This window comes from Rana temporaria, chromosome 4 (genome assembly GCF_905171775.1).
Source record: "Rana temporaria chromosome 4, aRanTem1.1, whole genome shotgun sequence".
NCBI lineage: Eukaryota > Metazoa > Chordata > Amphibia > Anura > Ranidae > Rana > Rana temporaria.
In genome coordinates, this window is record NC_053492.1 from 115,482,367 (window position 1) to 115,503,750 (window position 21,384).

A 21,384-nucleotide genomic window follows, 5' to 3' on the forward strand; every position below is an offset into this window, starting at 1 on the left:
TGGGAAAAGTGGAAAGTGTTCAAATCCACAGAAAAGTTCGTCCAGGGAACGACAGAAGCAGAAAGATGAAAAACCACAAAGAAGATTGCATGGCACACAGATCCGGGGGGGGGGGGGGGAAGGAAAAGGGGGGGAGGAAAAGGGGGGGAATAATAACGATATGCTAACGTAGTTAGATTCGTCAAGCGGGAAAACACCAACCTAACAGTTTAAAAATGTTAAATCCGTAATATCAACAAAAAAAAAAAAACACAAAAAAAAAAAAACAAAAAAAAAAAAACAAACCCACGAATGATGCGAAGCCGCAAGAGAGATGCTAAGGGCGGGCGAACCGTGAGCTAGCCTCTCGGCTATATGTGAGCAGAGTCTGACGTGAAAAAAAAAAAAAAAAAAGACCCAAGGTGTTTTTACAGTTCGGGACTGCGTCGCTTTAACAGACAATTGCGCGGTCGTGCGACGTGGCTCCCAAACAAAATTGGCGTCCTTTTTTCCCCACAAATAGAGCTTTCTTTTGGTGGTATTTGATCACATCTGCGGTTTTTAGTTTTTGCGCTATAAACAAAAATAGAGCGACAATTTTGAAAAAAAAGCAATATTTTTTACTTTTTGCTGTAATAAATATCCCCCAAAAACATATATAAAAACATTTTTTTTCCTCAGTTTAGGCCGATACGTATTCTTCTACCTATTTTTAGTAAAAAAAATCGCAATAAGCGTTTATCGATTGGTTTGCGCAAAATTTATAGTGTTTACAAAATAGGGGATAGTTTTATTGCATTTTTATTTTTTTATTTTTTTTTACTACTAATGGCGGCGATCAGCAATTTTTTTCGTGACTGCGACATTATGGCGGACACTTCGGACAATTTTGACACATTTTTGGGACCATTGTCATTTTCACAGCAAAAAATGCATTTAAATTGCATTCTTTATTGTGAAAATGACAGTTGCAGTTTGGGAGTTAACCACAGGTGGCGCTGTAGGAGTTAGGGTGCACCTAGTATGTGTTTACAACTGTTTGGGGGTGTGGCTGTAGGAATGACGTCATCGATCGTGTCTTCCCTATAAAGGGAATGACGCGATCGATGCGCCGCCATAGTGAAGGACGGGGAAGCCGTGTTTACACACGGCTCTCCTCGTTCTTCAGCTCCGGGGAGCGATCGCGACGGAGCGGCTATAAACAAATAGCCGCGCCGTGGTCCCGGATCGCTCCCCGAGCGGACCCGACCTCCGCATGTAGCGGGGGGGGTCCCGATCGGACCCCCCACCCGCTAATAGGCGAGGACGTACCTATACGCCCATGTGCCTGTACGTGCCATATTGTGGACGTATATGTACATGGGGTGGTCCTTAAAGCGGGGGTTCGCCCTGTAAAAAAAAAAAAAAAAGTTTTTTTTTATTAGACAATTAAATTCGGCATCGTAGCGCGAGCTACGGTATGCCGGTCTTACATTTTTTATGCCCGTACTCACTGCGGTATCGTTGATTGAAGAATCCGGGGAATGGGCGTTCCTCTGGTGAGAGAAGGTGATTGACGGCCGGCCCTGGCACGTCACGCTTCTCCGGAAATAGCCGAAATAGGCTTGGCTATTCACGGCGCCTGCGCATAGCCTGTGCGCAGGCGCTGTGAATAGCCGAGACCTACTCCGGCTGTCTTCGGGGAGCGTGACGTGCCAGAGCCGGCCGTCAATCATCCTCCCTCTCCATAGGCACGCCCATTCCCCGCGGGAGTCGGATTCTTCAATCAACAATAGCACAGTGAGTACGGGGTTTAAAAATTTAAGACCGGCATACCGTAGCTCGCGCTACGATGCCGAAAGTAATGGAATAATGGGGTGAAGGAGGGTGAACTACCGCTTTAAGTGGTTAATTACCTCCTTAATCAGCCACAGAACCTGTGTAATTAATATGTGTTCTGTTTTAAAGGGATGAGTTGGCAACCCTAGGTCCGGCGTCCGTCTGCGGCTTCGGTGGTGTCCTCCTCGTCGGGTCCGGCGTCCTTCTGCGGTGTCCTCCCCGCTCGATCCCCGCGCCAAGTTTGAACTACTGCGCCGACATATACCGAGCGCAGTACACTCGTGTATAGTCGGGTAGGCTCGGCTCTTCTCGCGGTCACGTCCTGTACGTCCAGGACGTGACTGCGCTCAGTATATGCCGGCGCAGTAGTTCAAACTCGGCGCAGGAAGCGGGGATCGGCGTATATCGCGCACCAGCGATTTTCCCCTGAATTTCAGGGCAAAAAAGTGCGCGGTATACACCGATTAATACGGTGTGTGTATATATATATATATAAACACTTAGGAATCTATGTAATTTTCTAGCAAAAAAATACTGATTGTTACATGTAAACAGAAAGTGCCAGAAAAGGCCTGAAACGCAATGAAATGTTCATCTCTAAAGTCGCGCATTTTTCAGTTAGCCCGTTAACTGTAGTAATGTGATCCCGGAATTAAGATACTGGTTTTGGCTCTGTTTCACTTTTAATGGACATGATAGCTTGAGTGTAACAATGTGAGCAAAGAACAGGCAGCTGTGTTCAGTCAGAGATGGCCAGTGGGAGGGAGGTAACTTTTTGCATTGTGATAGAATTAGGAGGGGCTCTCTTTAACAGCAGGGTCTGGGTAAAGACCTCGCATAGCACAGCTCTCAGTCACAGCCAGAGCACACACTACTTCTCCAGCCTCAGCAACAAGGAGTTCACTTGTGGTCGCCAATCCTGCAAACATGTCAACTGACTTCAATGGGTACTGGAAAATGATGAGCAATGAGAATTTCGAGGAGTATCTAAAGGCACTGGGTAAGTCTAGATTGACGTCAGGTGTCTAGGCAGATTTTCCACTCCCTGGAATGCACTTTGGTTTTTTTTGCTAGACTTTCTGTGGATCAGCACACAGCCTCATTAAGCATTTCACAAGATAGACTATTAAATATTCTTATATATCTGAGTTTTCTTTTCTGAATCAAAAACTGAAGCTTCTATTCCTCCCACCAGTTAAATTTGCTGCTTCGCTCTTGCAGGATAATTGCACAGGTTTTGGCAGTACTTGTTGTGCCTTTTTCTTATTTATTTTTTTTGGCCTGCCTTTACCGCAGAAAAATCAAACAGCTGTATCAGCTTTCGTTGTCAGGAAAGCTAGAAGATATTTTTATTGTGTAAATTTATAAAGATGGTCACAGCTGCTGCATATGAGAATACAAGCTAATCATCTAAAGATCATAAATATACATTTATTTCTTATGGGTTTTTATATGTATGCATACTTTCATTGTATATTTTTGTGTTTTGGACATGCATTGGTTAGAACAACATCAGTATTTTCTTCTGTTATTAAATTATAGCTCATTAGTCTTTTGTGCAATGGACAAAGGCGATACATTGTATACACTGAAGCTTTTGTTGTCATTTTCCTGTCCCACACGGTCTACTGAACATGCTGGGATTACAGGTAAGGGCAGGCATTTTATGGGTACATTTAGGCTCCTGTAGATATCCTGCCCAATCCACTTGGTTGTAGTCAGATCTCAGAATGTTTATTTATGGGCAAAAGCCATTGCTGGCAGAACCAATGTATTTCCCTGGCAGATCGCTGTTGTGTTCCCTAGGATAAGCTAATTTTGGGGATGGCCTTATGTTGCGCCCCTTTTTCTTCCATTGGCGGAACATTGCACTTTTAGTAATCTGAGTGTGTGTATTAATGTAAAGATTTGTCAACAGTCAAGTTGTGCATGCATGTTTGCCATCGGATATCTATGGCAGTTTTTTCAACCAGGGTGCCTTGAGGTTTCTTCAGGGGTGCCTTGGCAAAATGCCTAAAAATTGGCCCAAAATTGTATACAAAGCCAGTTGCCTGCATATCATCCTTGTTTAACCCTCCCTTGCCTCTCTCCATCAGCTTTGGGGTCCCATTAGCTAAGTGATGGAGACAAAATGAGGAACAAGATAAACACTGAAATACTAGTCAGTACCAGTTTGCAAAAGTGTATTTGCTTTGGAGAATAGACGACTTTAACGTTGGGTGTCCTACGTGTATTGATGGTACTACTTTATGTAAAACTATCAGAATAGTTTTTACATTTTAAAATGGGGCACCTCGACTGTCCATAATTTTGGGGGTGCCTCGCGATTGTCCATCATTTTTAAGGGTACTCTGACTGAAAAAAGGTTGAGAAACGCTGGTCTAGGGGCACCTGGACATAAGACTAAAACGTAATCATAAATTAAATTGGGTGATAAGTCTACCATACAAGAAAGTCTGTCGGCAATCATATTATACGTGTGTGTGCTTGATATCTATGGGCACCTGTAGATATGACTAAAATAACTCATAGATGAAGATATGTTTGCCCTACAAGAATGGAATCTAATCATTTGAAAAAACGTAATTGGACTGGATGTCCTTCTCTTCATTCAACATCCCTTAATAGTGCATTATGGGCAACCCAACCCATTGCTGTCTGACATTTTTTCCGAACATACAAAGTGTAGTTATGTATGGGGGTTTCTGGAGAAAACATGGAGAACTTTAATAATATTTTCATAGTAATAAACTGTCCCTTACTTTACAGGACAATCCAAGCATGCCATTTATGCAACTTGAGATGTACCAATTTACTCCCAAATGAACAATACCCACCCTTATATTTTATTTATTTATCTGTTAGATGCTACTTTAACAATATTTTATCTCTTCAGGGTTCAAATAGTCCTAATTTGTTCAATTCCAGTCTGTGAAAAGATAATACTGGTATCCTGTCCAATAAACGTGGGACCATTTGAAATTTGGAGGAATATTGCATCAAAGGAGTCTATCAAACAAAGGCACTTAGCAGCTGTGTAATGACATCACTGCTTCACAACCTCTTGCATGCTCCATTCAATATATCAGTATAATGTCTCTTTATGCCCTGAGAATAGTGACAGTCTCAGTATTCCAGACCGCCACATATTTTAAGCAATCAATATAGCACAGACAGGTTTATGAAACTTGTGATCTGCATTGGTGTGTGGCATGCATGCACAGTAGAGTTGTCTTTGTTCGTACCAACCCAGAATCAATAACCTTACAACCATGGCCCATAAACATCTGTATGCAGTAAAAAAAAAAAAAAATTATATGGCTATAAAATAATACGCTGAAAAAGGTCATAGATGCTAACTTTTATGTATTTACTTAATGAAAAAATGCTTCATATAGTTACATACATGAGGCTTGGAACATAATATAACTGTATAGGACCATCCAATTGTACAGCTATACCGCAGAATACAATAAAATACAAATGTGCTCATACAATTGCAAAATAAAACCATGTTACTGTAAATGTTCATACATCTACCTCTATACAAGCTGAAATAAACAGGAAATTATAACAAAATGCATCACTGTCCAGTATGAATACAAAGAGGGAGCTTAAACATGTTCAAGTGAAATGAGTATCAATAAAATCAAGATGTCAATTAATTCTAAACAAAATATGACCATTTGGAGTTCTTTTTGGGTGGTTAAATTGAAAAAGGTGTGGGGCACTATCATACACACTAATGCCCTGTACACACGATCGGTCAATCCGATGAAAACGGTCTGATGGATTTTTCCATCAGTTATCGGATGAAGCTGACTGATGGTCAGTCGTGCCTACACACCATCGGTTAAAAAACCGTTTGTGTCAGGCCGCGTACACACGACCGGTTTTCTCGGCAGAATCCAGCAAGAAACTCGATGGGAGACGTATTCTGCCAAGAAAACCGGTCGTGTGTACACTTTTCGCCAAGAAACCCGCCGGGAAACTTGTCGAGCCAAAAAGAGAGCATGTTCTCTATTTCCTCGACGGGCAATGGGAAAATTTGGCTCGACGAGTTTTTTGACAGCCGAACAAGGAACTCGACGGGGAAAACGATGTGTTTCGCCCGTCGAGTTTCTCGGTCGTGTGTACGCGGCCTCAGAACGCGGTGACGTAAAACACAACGACGTGCTGGAAAAAAAAAGTTGCATGCGTCGACTTGATTCTGAGCATGCGTGGATTTTTAAACCGATGGACGTGCCTACAGACGATCGGTAAACCATCGGTTAGGTATCCATCAGATAATTTTAAAGCAAGTTCCAATTTTTTTAACCGATGGATAAATAACCGATGGGGCCCACACACGATCGGTTTGGTCTGATGAAAACGATCCATCAGACCGCTTTCATCAGACAGAACGATCGTGTGTACGCGGCAAAAGGCAGCACATTCATGTTAAAAGGGCTGTAAATGCAATTAAACACACCGAAAATTGGGCAGAGACCTTTTTTATTTATTTGTATGCCCCACACAACAGTGCATATGCATTGGGGTACATTTATAAGATTTTAGTTTCAGTGGCACTGCTGCATGGTTCATTTATTACCAAACATGTGATTTGCCTTTTAAGATGTCAGTCTGTTCATCATTTCCAGTCAAATTAGATTAAAAAGTAATTGAACACCACAATTTTTGTTTCCCCTTGAATTTTTTTAATAAAATATGCAAGATAAAAAAAAACAAAAAAAACAGATGCATGAACAATTTAAGAAAAGAAAAGGAATCTGAGATCTTATAAAACACATTTCAGATTTAGGATAAAAAAATGATTAGAATTTGAGGGTTATTTATAAAGAAATATTGAGCAAAGATAATGTCGTTTTTAAAGTAATACAAGTGTGGTCAGATTTAATCTTTTAATTTTTGAAAAAAAATAACAAAAGATTGTTTGCCATGGGCACAGATTCATATGTCTTTAAAAATAGCTTAGTAAGTAATTGGGATGTTTGTTGTATCGACTGATTTTTAAAGTGTAAGCATGTTTTCATTGTGCACATTGGAAAGTCAAAAATGTTTCCATTGCCCCAAGATAACTCATGTTATTTTGCAGTGAAAGGTTAACCTCCCCCGCCCCACACATGGGTGGACATGGAGTAGTGGATATATTATGCTATCAGTTCATCTGTTTTGTCCTTTGTGCACTATGCATTCTGAACATGTTAAAGTTTAATCCTGTCTGTTCAGTGTCAGTAAAGTTCTTCCTTTTTTTTTTTTTTCACATTATATGAGCCATGGCTTTGTGTCTCTCCAGGGAACTCGTCTACAGATCTAGTTGAAGCACATCTTGCCATCAAAGTAGTAGCTACTTCATTATTTACACACTTCTTGTACGTTCAGGAACGCTTCTCTCATCCAGCATTCATACATGATGTCCTAATAAAAGAATAAATAGACTGTTGTCATTGCAGACCTTCTTCCTTCTAAGAATACTAGTTACCTGGCTGTCTATGGCTTCAGTACTTTTCTGACCAGAACAAGCAAGAACGGTCAGGGCAAAAAAAAATACAGAAGCCACTATGAAAGCCAGACAACTAGCGTTTCTTAAGAGCTCTGCAGTTATAAAACACATTTTCCTCAATAAGGGGACCCTGAAAGTGGATATTTACCGCCAAACCGAAGATATCATGGTGCATGCAGCACTGCATGCCCATCCGTTAATGTCGTAAAAGCAAACAATTCTTGGTAAACGTACATTTATTTTTCAACTTCCCAATTTCCCTGAGGCAGAGGTGATGTAGCCCCTGGCCTCACAAGTACACCCTGGGAAGGCTACATCACCAGTGCCATCTGGGTAAATCTCACCTGCTCGTGTGTGTGTGTGTGTGTTCCATACGAGATCTGGGGCAGCTTGCTATTGGCAACAAGTCATCCCATTCTATGCAAGGCATCGCATGTAGTGTACGACAGTGGTCATCAATCCTGTCCTCAGGGCCCACCAACAGGCCAGGTTTTATGTATTACCTTGTGGAGATGCAGACGAGAATACTGCAAGCTCTGAGCAGCAAATGATATCACCTGGTGATGCATTTCAGTTATCTTGCAAACCTGGCTTGTTAGGGTCCTTTCACACGAGCGGACCGTTCATTACAAGTCCGTTAACGGACTTGTAATGAATCCCTATGGGATCGCGTCCGTTAGCGGATGGAGCATCCGCTAGCGTCCGCATTCCGTCGGGATCCGCTTTTGCGAACGGAAGAAACCCTATTTTTCTTCCGTTCGGCGGAACGGATCGGATGCAGACGGACAGACGGTTCGTCTGCACCTGATTCCCCATAGGGGAGAGCGGAGCAGAGACAGGGCAGTCTCTGCACTGTGTGCGGGGACCGCCCTATCCGCCGACAGCTCACCGCTGAGCTTTGGCGGACACACGGAGCAGACCCAGAAACGGTCCGCTCCGTGTGAAAGAGCCCTTAGTGGGCCCTGAGGACAGGGTTGATGACCACTGGTGTACAAGATCTGATGCAACTTGTTACTGTTCCTTAACAAAACAAAAAACACCACAAATGCTAAAGCTAATACCTAGGCTACTGCATTCCTTTTTTAAATCCAGTTTTCAAGATCGAGGACAATCAGTATTGATTTGTGTTATTTTATTGGTAATATTGGTTAAGTCTTCACAAAACCTACTAGATATACTTAACCATAACAGCAGGAGATTAATGCCCCGTACACACAATCGGTCCATTCGATGAGAACGGACCGATGGACCGTTTATCGATTAACCGATGAAGCTGACTGATGGTCCGTTGCGCCTACACACCATCGGTTAAAAAAACGATCGTGTCAGAACGCGGTGATGTAAAACACAATGACGTGCTGAAAAAAAACAAAGTTCAATGATTCCAAGTATGCGTCGACTTTGATTCTGAGCATGCGTGGATTTTTAACCGATGGTCATGCCTACTAACGATGGGTTTTGTCCTATCGGTTAGGAATCCATTGGTTAAATTTAAAAGAAGTTGGCTTTTTTTAACCGATGGCGCCCACACACGATCGGTTTTGACCGATGAAAACGGTCCATCAGACCATTCTCATCGGTATAACCGATCGTGTGTACGCGGCATAAGGCTTACCTGAGGCTAGCCACAAACAGTAGATGTTGGTTGAATTTTTCAGATGAGTATTGTTCTTCGTAGCACTGTGAACATGCATACATAACCCAGCCTGACTTCATTGGCCCGAATTTTATTATAGGGAGAATGATTTTGGAAATTGACCCAGAACCCCAGTACTGAAAGACACCACTTGGGCCTCGTACACACGGGCAAACATGTCCAATGAAAACGGTCCGCCGGACCGTTTTCAGCGGACATGTCCGCCCGGAGATTTCTGTATGATGGCTGTACACACCATCATACAGAAATCCGCGCGTACACGATACGCGGTGACGAGGCCGCGACGATGATGCGGCGACGTGCGCGGCCCTGAAATTCAATGCTTCCATGCATGCGTCGAAGTGATTCGACGCATGCGAGGGATGGCGGTCGCTCGGACATGTACAGACGACCGAACATGTCCGACGGACAGGATTCCAGCGGACATGTTTCTTAGCATGCTAAGAAACATTTGTACGCTCGAAAACGGTCGGGTGGACAAATGTCCGCTGGAAACCTGTCCGCTCGGCTGTACAGACGACCGAACATGTCTGGAGAATGTAGAAGGACACACTGCTATGCAGACCATTACATTTTTTATATATATAATCTATATATAAAAAACTCAACGTGTGTGTGTATGTATGTATGTTCCAGCATCACGTCCAAACGGCTAAAGATATTAACATGAAACTTGGCACACATGTTACTTATATGTCAGCAACAAACATAGGATAGGTGGTTTAACCCTTACCCACCCCCATTTGCCATGGTCGGGGTTTTTCTTTAAAGTCCCATTCAACTCTATAGGAAATACATGTTACTTCATAACTTCCAAACGGGTCACATGTTACTTATTTGTCCACTTAAGGGATAAATTAACTATCCTATAGTTTAACTACCCCCATTTGTGAGGGTCGGGGTTTTTGTTTAAAGTCCCATGCAAATCAATGGGAAATGTAAGTTCCCACATAACTTCTGTACACCTGGAGATATTTCAATAATACCTGGTACACATATTACTTATATGCCAAATAAAAAATGACAGTTAAATTAACCCTTACCTACACCCTTATATAAAAGATGGGTATATTTATATTACTATGATTTTCCTCCCCAAAAGGTTAAGATAGGAAGACCGGGCAACGCCGGGTATTCAGCTAGTATTATATATATATATATATATATATATATATATATATATATATATATATATATATATATATATATATTGTGTGTGTGTTTATGTATGTATTTTTGTTCTAGATTGTAAGTATATATGCAAATAACTGTTGATCCTTTGGTTCAAAGTGCTAACAGACAGTGCTTGTCATCTGCATGTATTGAAACACCCATAATGCCCCTAGTAGTTGCATTCCATGCATTCTTCTATTAATAAAGACAGTATTATTTTCTTCTAAAGCATTGAAGCGATTTGGCAATGTGCGCCATAATGATTGGTGCGAATTTGAATGTTCGGTTTATTTTAATCTCCCAATTATGTATCAGTGACCTAATACATATTAAGTGAAATCTGTATAATTCTATTAAGCTTGCTGAGCCAAAGCCTCTTTCTTTTCACCCCTAAGTCCCCACACATTGAATAAAGTGCAGTGATTCCATTGGAATGTTGATCCTGAACGTATACACACACACATGGCTTCTATTTGTCCTCTAAGCAGGATAAAGGCCCTTAATTGGGGAGCCAGACCACTACTGATTAGAGGCTGATCAGGTATGAGGGTTTCCCTTGACGGGACAATAAAATTCTTCTTCTCTCCTCCCTACACAGACGTCAATGTCGCTCTGAGGAAGATCGCCACCCTATTGAAGCCGGACAAAGATATCATTCAGAATGGGGAGCACATGGTGATTAAGACACTGAGCACTTTTAGGAACTACAATATGGAGTTTGATGTGGGAAAGGAGTTTGAAGAGGATTTGTCTGGAGTAGATGATCGCAAATGCATGGTAAGAATTAAGGCCAGATTAGCCCATTTCTTTAACAAAGAGTTCCTTAGTGAGCAGATTAGTTCTGTATTATCTTGGTGTATTAGCCTCTACCACCTCTGCTGGGAGGAGATATTATGTATTCGGCACTCTTTCAGCAGAGCTGTCATTGCTCTTGTTTCTTCATCTACATACTGTCAACCAGTTTTCCTGGACAGTTGTTGTACATGAAAGTGTAATCTGAATGCTAATCCTGCTTTACAAACTGCTTCCAAGGTAAAGGTTCATTCAGTTACATGAAATGACTCTTGTTTTTGAAGAAGTTTTGATAATTCTGACATTTCCTTTTATCACTGGGGAAATAAATAACATTAGTGGTGGGCGTTTTGCAATGCAGCTCATCCCAGCTTCAGGAATCTATTGATTCCAGAAGCTGGGATTGACAGCTGTGTGTGATCGGCAGTGAGCGCCGAACCTGTACAGTGAAATAACAGGCTGTTTAAAGCCGACCGTGTATTCATGCCTGTTCGCGCATCCAGCAATCGCATGACGTGATTGTGGCTGGACATATTTTGTGTGCGTCCAGCTGTAATCGCTGCCTTTGCGAGCAGGCATGAATAGCTGCGACCGCCTACATCCTGTTGTTAGTGTACAGGCTTGGTGGCTTCTGCTATCCACACACAGCTACCAATCCCAGCAGCAGCAATGAGCAGATTCTTTCTGCTGAGCTTTGCAACGTGGCAAAATGCCCATGTGAACAGTGTCTCAAATCTATTAAACTTGTAACTCTGTACTGGTCTTCAGTGAAAAGCAACATGTTGTCCTGCCCCTGTTTATATACAGAATGCATTAAAACTACTGTAGTGATACCCCCGAAGGAGCTGCTTTTGTATGTTCAGTTTGCTAGGGCCCTTTCACACAGGACAGGTCCGTGATGATCCACCCTGTGAACCTCCGCTTGCTCAGCGGGGATCGCGCCGCTGATGCCCGCTGAGCCGGCGGATGAGAGGGCGGTCCCCGCACACTGTGCAGGGACCGCCCTGTCAGATCTTCATTCTCCCCTATGGGGGGATCGGATGAACACGGACCGTCTGTCCGTGTTCATCCAATCCGCAGACGGATAGAAAAATAGGATTTCCTCCATCTGCAGAATCAGAGCATAGCGGACCCGGATGAGATCAGGTGTCAGCGGATGTTCATCCCCTGACACCCACTATATCATAGGGATCAATGTATGTCCCTTTTTCATCCGTAAACAGATGGATGAAAAAGCGGACATACGGTCCGCAGGTATGAAAGGGGCCTTACTCTGCCTTTCAACCCTAATAAAAGTCTCAGCCCCCTCTCGCAATAGTGTAAGTGCAATGACCAATGAGAAACACACACGTTATGATAAAACACAGAAATTGTCTTTACTGCAATATTTCTGTGGAAGAATAACGCAGTAATGCCGCGTACACACGGTCGGAATTTCCGACAACAAATGTTCGATGTGAGCTTGTTGTCGAAAAATCCGACAGTGTGTAGGCTCCATCAGACATTTGCTGTCGGAATTTCCAACAACAAAAATTTGAGAGCTGGTTCTCAAATTTTCCGACAACAAAAGTTGTTGTCGAAAATTCCGACCGTGTGTACACAATTCAACACACAAAAATTCTACGCATGCTCGGAATCGTTGAACTTAATTTTTCTCGGCTCGTCGTAGTGTTGTACGTCACCGCGTTCTTGACGTTCGGAATTTACCGACAACATTTGTGTGACCGTGCGTATGCAAGACAAGTTTGAGCCAAAATCCGTCGGGAAAAAAAATCTACAGTTTTATTGTCGGAATGTCTGATCGTGTGTATGCGGCATTACGATATATATTCACATAATCAAGAGAGAGCAATAACTGAGATTTAAGAGCAATATAGCTCTCAATCCTATATTCAAGCTGCTTTCAGGGGATTCCAAACACTAGAATGTCCACAAGAGCAGAGGCACACTTAAAGCGGGGGTTCACCCTATCGACAGGAAAAAAAAAAAATTTTTTTCTTTTACCTTTAAATCAGGCACTGTAGCGCGAGCTACAGTATGCCTGTCCCGAATTTTTTCCCCCCATACTCACCTTGTAGTCGTCCATCGAAGATACCGGGGAATGGGCGTGCCTCTGGAGACGGAGGATGATTGACAGCCGGCTCTGGCGCGTCACGCTTCTCCGGAAATAGCCGAAATAGGCTTGGTCTTCACGACGCGTGCGCATAGCCTGTGCGCACGCGCCGTGAAGAGCCGAGACCTACTCCGGCTGTCTTCGGGGAGAGTGACGTGCCAGGGCCGGCTGTCAATCATCCTCCCTCTCCATAGGCACGCCCATTCCCCGCGGGAGCCGAAATCTACGATGGACGACTACGAGGTGAGTACGGGGTTAAAAAAATCGGGACAGGCATACTGTAGCTCGCGCTACAATGCCTGTCTCGATGGTAACATCATGTGGGTCAGGGTGAACTACCGCTTTAAATGGAAAATAAAGCACAATATGACACTTTAAAACGGATTGGTTACCGTTAATCAGGTTTGGCTCTGAGTCCAGGCAGGAGAAGAGCAGAGGAATGACCCTCTTTGTGTCAGGTCTCTCGCTCTTGTCCCGACACCACAGTCCCAACTTTAAGGCTACTTTCACACTGAGGCGCTTTACAGGCGCTATATAGCTAAAAATGGCTCCTCTAAAGCGCCTCTCCTATGACTCCAGTGTGAAATCTGAGGATCATGTGCTGTTCGGAGCGGAGGGAATATTTCTTCAGTTTCGGGCGCATGCCCATTCAGCTTCGCTCGCATTTTCTTCTGCCATGGCTGAAGTCCTGGCCAGCCGCCTGCCTGCTTATCTTGTTTCCTTCCCTGGCGGAGTGATCTTCCTCCGCTCCCCACCCAGTAGTAGTCGGGGGCCGGAGAGTGAGACTTGACAGGCTGTGCTTCTTTTGTGTAGTAGTATATGTTGTAATATTGATATATAGGTGTAGATTAATATATATATATATATATATATATATATATATATATATATATATATATATATATATATATATATATATATATATATATATATATATATATATATATATTAATCTACACCTATATATCAGAGGAAGATTACTTGCATTTAATGTTTTGTGTTCTAAATTCCCCATCCAAACCCGTATTTCCTTGCTGTGATATATATAGATGTTCTGATATAATGGAAACATTTTAGACTTTTAAAGCTAAGCTAATTTACTTTGAGAGGAAAATCATTCAGGGTCATTATCTGGAGAGGACTTATCTGTTATTCCAGAACATAGTGGTATGATGTATGTGCTAGTTGAAGGCCTAGTGGTCATTTTAGATGAGAATACACAGCTTTGAATTACACTTGCATATACATGAACATCTGGATGAAATCAGCTAAGCGCCACCCGATGACCAGTGTAAACACTCGCTTCCTCTTCAGTTTATTCACCTTCGTTCATGTTATCCCTTTACATAGAAATCATGCTGTCCTCGTAACCCCATTGTTTAATGTTCCGGGGGCAGCAGAGGGACAAAGTATAGGGGTTATATGCCACAGAAGGAACTTTTTAATTAATATTCTCTAAGATTTTTATTACTATTATACAGGATTTATATAGCGCCAACAGTTTGCGTAGCACTGTACAACATTTAAAGCAGAACCCCACACAATCTTCTTCCCCCTTCTTTTTTTTTTTTTTTTTTTTTTTTTATTCTGCAATAGCAGTAAAGTCAGGAGGTGTATGTCACTTTACATATTGTTGTATTTTACACTTTAATAGAAGCCAGATAGTATAGCTAGCATTGTACTTCCAATGCTACTGTGCTCATACACAAACTGGAATTTCTCTTTCTCTGCATTTAAAAAGGGGCATGCACACTTTTTTTTTTTTTTGGTCCGGCATTCATTTGGTGCAGCAGCTTTTTGGTGTGGTTAGGCTGCATTCACACCTGAGCGTTTTGTCGCCTGAAGCATGAAGCTCCAAAACGCTAGAGGGGAAAAAATACATTATTCTCAATGGAGATGGTTCACATCTCCACTCCAAAACGCCTGACGCCGAATGCCTGAAGCTCAAACCAGCTCCGGACCCTTTTTTGTCGCTTGAATTGAGCGTATTTGGGCGTTTTTCTGTTTTTAACATCGGTGTCCAAAATCGCGGTAAAAAACGCAGCGACAAATCACGGTAAAAAACGCCTCAAATATTGCGGTAAAAACCGCTGCAAAATCGCGGTAAAACGCTACGCTCAGGAAAGCCCTGTACACACGATCGGTTTGTCCGATGAAAACAGACGATGGACTGTTTTCATCGGACAAACCGATCGTGTGTGGGCCCCATCGGTTTGTTTTCCATCGGTGAAAAAAAATAGAACATGTTTTAAATTTTTCCTATGGATAAAAAACCGATAGAAAAAAAACGATCGTCTGTGTGGAAGTCCATCTGTCAAAAATCCATGCATGCTCGGAAGCATTGAACTTAATTTTTCTCAGCACGTCGTAGTGTTTTATGTCACCGCGTTTTGGCACGGTCGGATTTTTGACTGATGGTGTGTAGGTGTCTGATGAGAGTTGATATCCGACGAAAAAATCCATCGGATTAGATTCCATCAGATATCCGATCATGTGTACAAGGCTTTAGTGCATGTATTTTATTTATATTTTATATTTTTGGTCATTTTTAAGGGGATTACCGAGAGCACAGATATAGGAGAATTCATAGGTAAAGAGCCCGTGATGACAGAAGTCTCTAGCAGTCTCATGTAACGTGTCCCCAGTCTCTGAGAGTCTTCTGCAGCACACCTAAAGTAACTTTGTCTGTAACAATATTTTTGTATCTTTTTTGACATTCTATTTAAGTTTATTTTGAAAAAAAAGGGCAAATAGCAACTTTTGATATTCAGAGACATCAACACAAGCATGCACCAAATGTTAAAACTACAAAATTTAAAGGGGTTGTAAAGACAAAAAAAAATTCCTCTTAAATTAAAGTCTGACAGTAGCTGATAAAGTAAAAAGTAATGTTTTGCATTATAACTAGTTTGATACCTGTTGAAATTGAGCTGTTTTATTCACCTCCGTCACTCCTGAATCATTATTCTCACTGACTTCCTGGTTTGCGGTGCGCATTCATTCTTGCTACATCACGGCCTAATGGGAACTACAGTTCCCATTAGGCTTAGCCTCCATGCCTGTGAGGGATAAGAGAGCATCTTCACGCAGGGCTGTAGTCATAGGGAGGGGGTGAGCACATTCTGCTTTCCACCATGCAAAATGGCTCAGATGCTGGTGGAAAGCAAGAAGAGGAGAGACAGGAAATGGCATTTTCAAACCTGGATTTCTCTATTTTGGAGGTCAAAAGGAAAAACGAGGTAAGTGATATTTAAATGCTCTAGCTTACAGCAATCAATTGATCTAATAAAAAAACGAACCTTTAGTGTTCCTTTAATTTCCACCTTTTTTTTTTTTCTAACATTAGCTACTAAATACATGTTACAGTGTAACTAAGAGCATTATTATTATTATTATTATTATTATTATTATTAGTTTTGGATAGAGTGGAGAGGGATTAGAACACCTTTTCAGTTTTATTGCTGCCTGTGTTCCCATAAGGGCCCTTTCACATGTACGGATCCCGTGAGGATCCGTACCTTTATCATCCGCTTGCTCAGCGGGGATCGCTCGGTTGATCCCTCGCTGAGCCGGCAGATGATATGCCCTGTCAGATCTCTGCTCCCCTCTATGGGGGGATCGGATGAATACGGACCGTCTGCTGTTCATTCGCTGACATCCGCAATCCAATAGGGATACGTGTATGTCCATATTTCATCTGAAAACAGATGGATGAAAAACGGACATACGGTCCGCAGGTGTGAAAGGGCCCATAGAGAGATTCACCCTCTCTATTTGTCCTGTTTACTGTCATCTCCAAAAGTAAAAGAAAATTCCACAATTTTGGTTGACAACAGAACACTAATAGAGGGCAAATCTTCCAATGGGGACACTACAGTAGTTCAGGTGACCCAGATGACACCCTGGGATTTCCTCACATTGTTTCTACTATGGCACAGGAAGTGAAGGGAAATCTACCCAATGGGACACAAAAAAAGACAGAGTTTATAACCCTCCTTTACTCTATCCAAAATGAAAAAATTTGTTTTTGCCTTTAGTTAAAATTTTATTCATAGCTAGCTGATTTGACATAAACAACCCATTCCCCCTAATTTGTGCTACTACATACTCTACTACTGGCATGCATGCTCTGCCTTTTTTTTATTATTATTATTTGGGCTATTGCTGCTCCAGCGCTATTCATAATTGGTGTGAGGGGACCAGCAGAAGCAGAGAACAATGTCACTGTGCACTTCTGGGTCCCCATGAAACCTGATTGGCAGATATGGAGTTGTGCAGTGATACCGAAACAAGCAGGTGGCTGCTGGGAATGGGGTCCCCTATGCTCACACATGGGTGATTCTATTCACAGAAGCAGGGGAGGGGGGGTGGGTGTCAGTTTTGTATCTTTGCCCTGGGTGCTGGATGGCTTGTGCCTCATATACACGATCGGTTTTCCCGGCGGTCAAAAGTCCGCCCTGAAAACCGAGAACCTGCTTGGTTGCTTTTCCCGTGTACACACGGTTGGTTTTCCAGACAGGAATACTGCCATGACAGTTTTGGTTGCGAAAACCGGCCATGTGTATGCTCCACTGCAGTGTTTCCCATAGGAAAACTGACAAGCAAAAAAACGCTGAGAATCGCGGTGGGGAAAAAAAGAGAGTTCTCTTTTTTTTTTTTTTTTTTTTTTTTTTTTTTTTGCTCTGGAGCAAACACAGGGCCGGTTTTCCCGACCAAAAGCAAACATGAAAGTAGTTTACCAGCTGATCATATTAGGACACACTCTCCATCTGCCCTCCCCTTCCAGCAGATAACTATCACCCACCTCATTGGATGTATATATTTTTTCAATGCAATCAGTGAATACCTTTCTCACTAAATACACAGCCGCAGTTCCTTTTGGAAGAGTGTGCAGGAGCTGAGTGATCACATAACAGCCTATGTGGATATTGGGACAACAAGTGTTAAAAGGTACAGAAAAATGGACTTTGTAGGAACCAATTATAAAAATACAAATATTTGTATTGACATATAACCTGTGAAGGTTATTGCAAAAAAAGAAGAGAAAGGGCCCTTTCACACGTCAGCTCAGAGGGGATCCTCTGTAAAATCCCTGCTGAGCCGTCGGCTGACAGGGCGGTCCCCGCACACTGTGCAGGGACCGCCCTGTCTTTCCTCCGCTCTCCCCTATGGGGGGATCGGATGAACACGGACCTTATGTCCGTGTTCATCCGATCTGCCAGACGGAAGAAAAAATATAATTTTCTTCCGTCCGAAAAATCGGAGCTTTGCGGAGGCGGGTGATTACGGGTGTCAGCGGATGCTCATCTGCTGACACCCGCAATCACATAGGGACCAATGTATGTCCCATTTTCATCTGCAACGGATGGATGAAAATGCAGTTGAGGCAAGTGCTGTATTTAGAAAGCACTTGCCTCTAAAGTTGCGCCGGCGGATCGTAAATCCCCCGGCGGAATTCAAATTCCGCGGCTAGGGGGCGTGTAGAATTTAAATCAGGCGCGTCCCCGCGCCGAACGAACAGCGCATGCGCCGTCCCCTAAATTTCCCAGCCTGCATTGCTCCAAATGACGTCGCTAGGACGTCATTGGTTTCGATGTGAACGTAAATTATGTCCATCCGTATTCGCGACCGACTTACACAAACGACGTAAAAAATTCAAAATTCGACCCGGGAACGACGGCCATACTTAACATAGGATACGCCGCATATAGCAGGGGTAACTATCCGCCGGAAACAGCCGAACGCAAACAACGTGAAAAAAAAGCGCCGGTCGGGCGTTCGTTTCTGAATCGGCGGAACTCCTCATTTGCATATTGGTCGCGTACAAAAAACAAAAACGCCACCTAGCTGCCGGTCTGGAATTGCAGCCTAAGATCCGACGGCGTAAGTCACTTACACCTGTCGGATCTTAGGGAGATCTATGTGGAACCTGATTCTATGAATCAGGCGCATAGATACGACGGACGGAACTCAGAGATACGACGGCGTATCAGGAGATACGCCGTTGTATCTCTATCTGAATCCGTGCCTTGTTGTCCCAATATATCTAGGACGTGGCACTGCGCTACTATAGACACCCACAGCCCATCCTGTGGTTGGTGATCTATCCATATCGCTTAATTATTCAAAGCCTATGTGGATAGTGTTGTAATATTGAGAACAGGAGAAGAATAATCCTGGGTTCGGTAAAGCTCACTGTACAATCTCCTTTAGATCTACCATCACCTATGTAGTGCAAGGGCCTGCCTGATTGGATAGATGGTGTGTCCCCCTAATTATATAGTTTTGGTAAATCTAAAGGAGATCATACAGAGATTGTATAATCAGATTGTATAGTGTATGGTCACGTTTTTATACACCTAACTATTTGCTCTTTCGGTGCCATTAATTAACGGCACACCAAACAGTTGCACAAGAATAATGAGGCTCCATTCACATCTGTGTGCTTCTAAACGTGTGGCAAACTACACAGACAATACACACTTTGGCTTGTGTTTCAGAAATGCGGTGCAAACACACCAAAAAGCACACTCCGCTGAGTCCGCTCTAAAAAGTTTTTGGAGCTTCTTTGGAGGGGTTGTTGCATAAAGGGCAGCCCATTCACATGAATGGGCAGCCCCTTGCGTGACAAGCAAAAACACTTAAACATGCCTTAAAAAAAAAACGCTTGCAGGAATGTGCGTTCCCGCTACGCAGAGACATGAACGAGGTTTGACAGCAGAATGTCTCCCTCCTATGTACGTGTATAAAGATAACCATGACAACACATGGTTTGCAATTTAGAGCCAAACGTACACTGTGTTGTCATGCCAAAGAGAAAGGAGAACACTATGGCCTGGATTCTCAGAGGACTTACGACGGCGTAGCGCCATGTACGCCGTCGTAAGTCCGAATCCGAGCCGTCGTATCTATGCGCCTGATTCTTAGAATCAGTTACGCATAGATTTCTATTACATCCGTAAGTCTCTTACACCGTCGGAGCCTAACTGCATTTTTATGCTGGGCGCTAGGGGCGTGTAAGCTGATTTACGCGTTGAAATATGTAAATTAGCTAGATACGCGAATTCCCGAACGTACGCGCGGCCGACGCAGAAAGGATACGCCGTTTACGTTGGGCTTTTCCCGGCGTAATGTTGCCCCTGCTATATGAGGCATAACTGCAGCGTACCAATGTTAAGTATGGCCGTCGTTCCAGTGTCGAAATTTGAAAAAGTTACGTCGTTTGCGTAAGTCGTCCGTGAATGGGGCTGGACGTCATTTACGTTCACGTCGAAACCAATGACGTCCTTGCGGCGTACTTTGGAGCAATGAACACTGGGAAATTCCACGGACGGCGCATGCGCCGTTCGGGAAAAACGTCAATCACGTCAGGTCACAGTACATTTACATAAAACACGCCCCCCTGATCCAAATTTGAATTAGGCGGGCTTACGCCGGCCGATTTACGATGCGCCGCCGCAACTTACGGAGCAAGTGCTTTGAGGATACAGCACTTGCCCGTCTAAGTTGCGGAGGCGTAACTTAAAGCGGATACGTTACGCCCGCACAAAATTACGCCGCTGTACGAGAATCTGGCCCCAAATTTCTGTCACATCAACATTGTTTTTTTCTGTACCCCTAGCATGTTTAAATGAGCTGTGCATGTTTTCCAGAAAATATGTTTTTTTTTTTTTTTTTTTTTTTTTTTTACATTTTGCCTTGGGGAAAAAAAAAAAGTCTGCTGACCATTATACTGTAATTCCTTTAAAATCATAATTTGACCACTGGGTGGCACTCCTCTGTTTTAAATAATATACACATTTTCAGGTGTACATTTAAAAAAAAAAAAAAAATTTGAAAACCAACGACATTCCCTTTGCAAGAAACCTAGACCAGCCATATCTCCTAGATAAGCAAATATGTAAATCTTTAGAAATCTGTTAGCGTATAGTAAACATTTTAGTATTTCATTGACTCTTTCATTAAGGCCCCTTTCACACTGGGGGGGGAGGCGCGGTGGCGGTATAGCGGCACTAAAAAATAGAGGCGCTATACCGTCGGAATTGCCACGGGATTTGGCCGCTAGCGGTGCGGTATTAACCCCCGCTAGCGGCCGATAAAGGGTTAATACCGCGGTATCCCATTGTTTTAAATGGGAAGGAGCGGTATACATACCGCTCCTCTCACCGCTCCAAAGATGCTGCTTGCAGGAGATTTTTTTTCTCTCCTGCCCGCGGGCTTTCACATTAAGAAGGCTGGGCAGGAGTTTTTCAGACTGTATAGCAGCGCTATTTTTAGCGCTGTACCGCCTGAAAAACTCCTCGGTGTGAAAGGGGCCTTATGCCGCGTACACACGATCATTTTTCGGCA

General features: G+C 43.0%; 1 protein-coding gene across 1 annotated transcript in view; it reads left to right on the plus strand.

Annotated features, from left to right (window-relative positions):
- Positions 1-2,600: 2,600 nt before the first annotated feature.
- Positions 2,601-21,384, plus strand: part of RBP1 (retinol binding protein 1) — a 38,674-nt gene continuing 19,890 nt past the window's right edge. The window contains exons 1-2 of the mRNA XM_040348851.1: positions 2,601-2,797; positions 10,729-10,907. Coding sequence (XP_040204785.1) covers positions 2,725-2,797; positions 10,729-10,907 — 252 coding nt within the window. The 5' untranslated portion in view covers positions 2,601-2,724. The remainder of the gene's footprint in view (positions 2,798-10,728; positions 10,908-21,384) is intronic.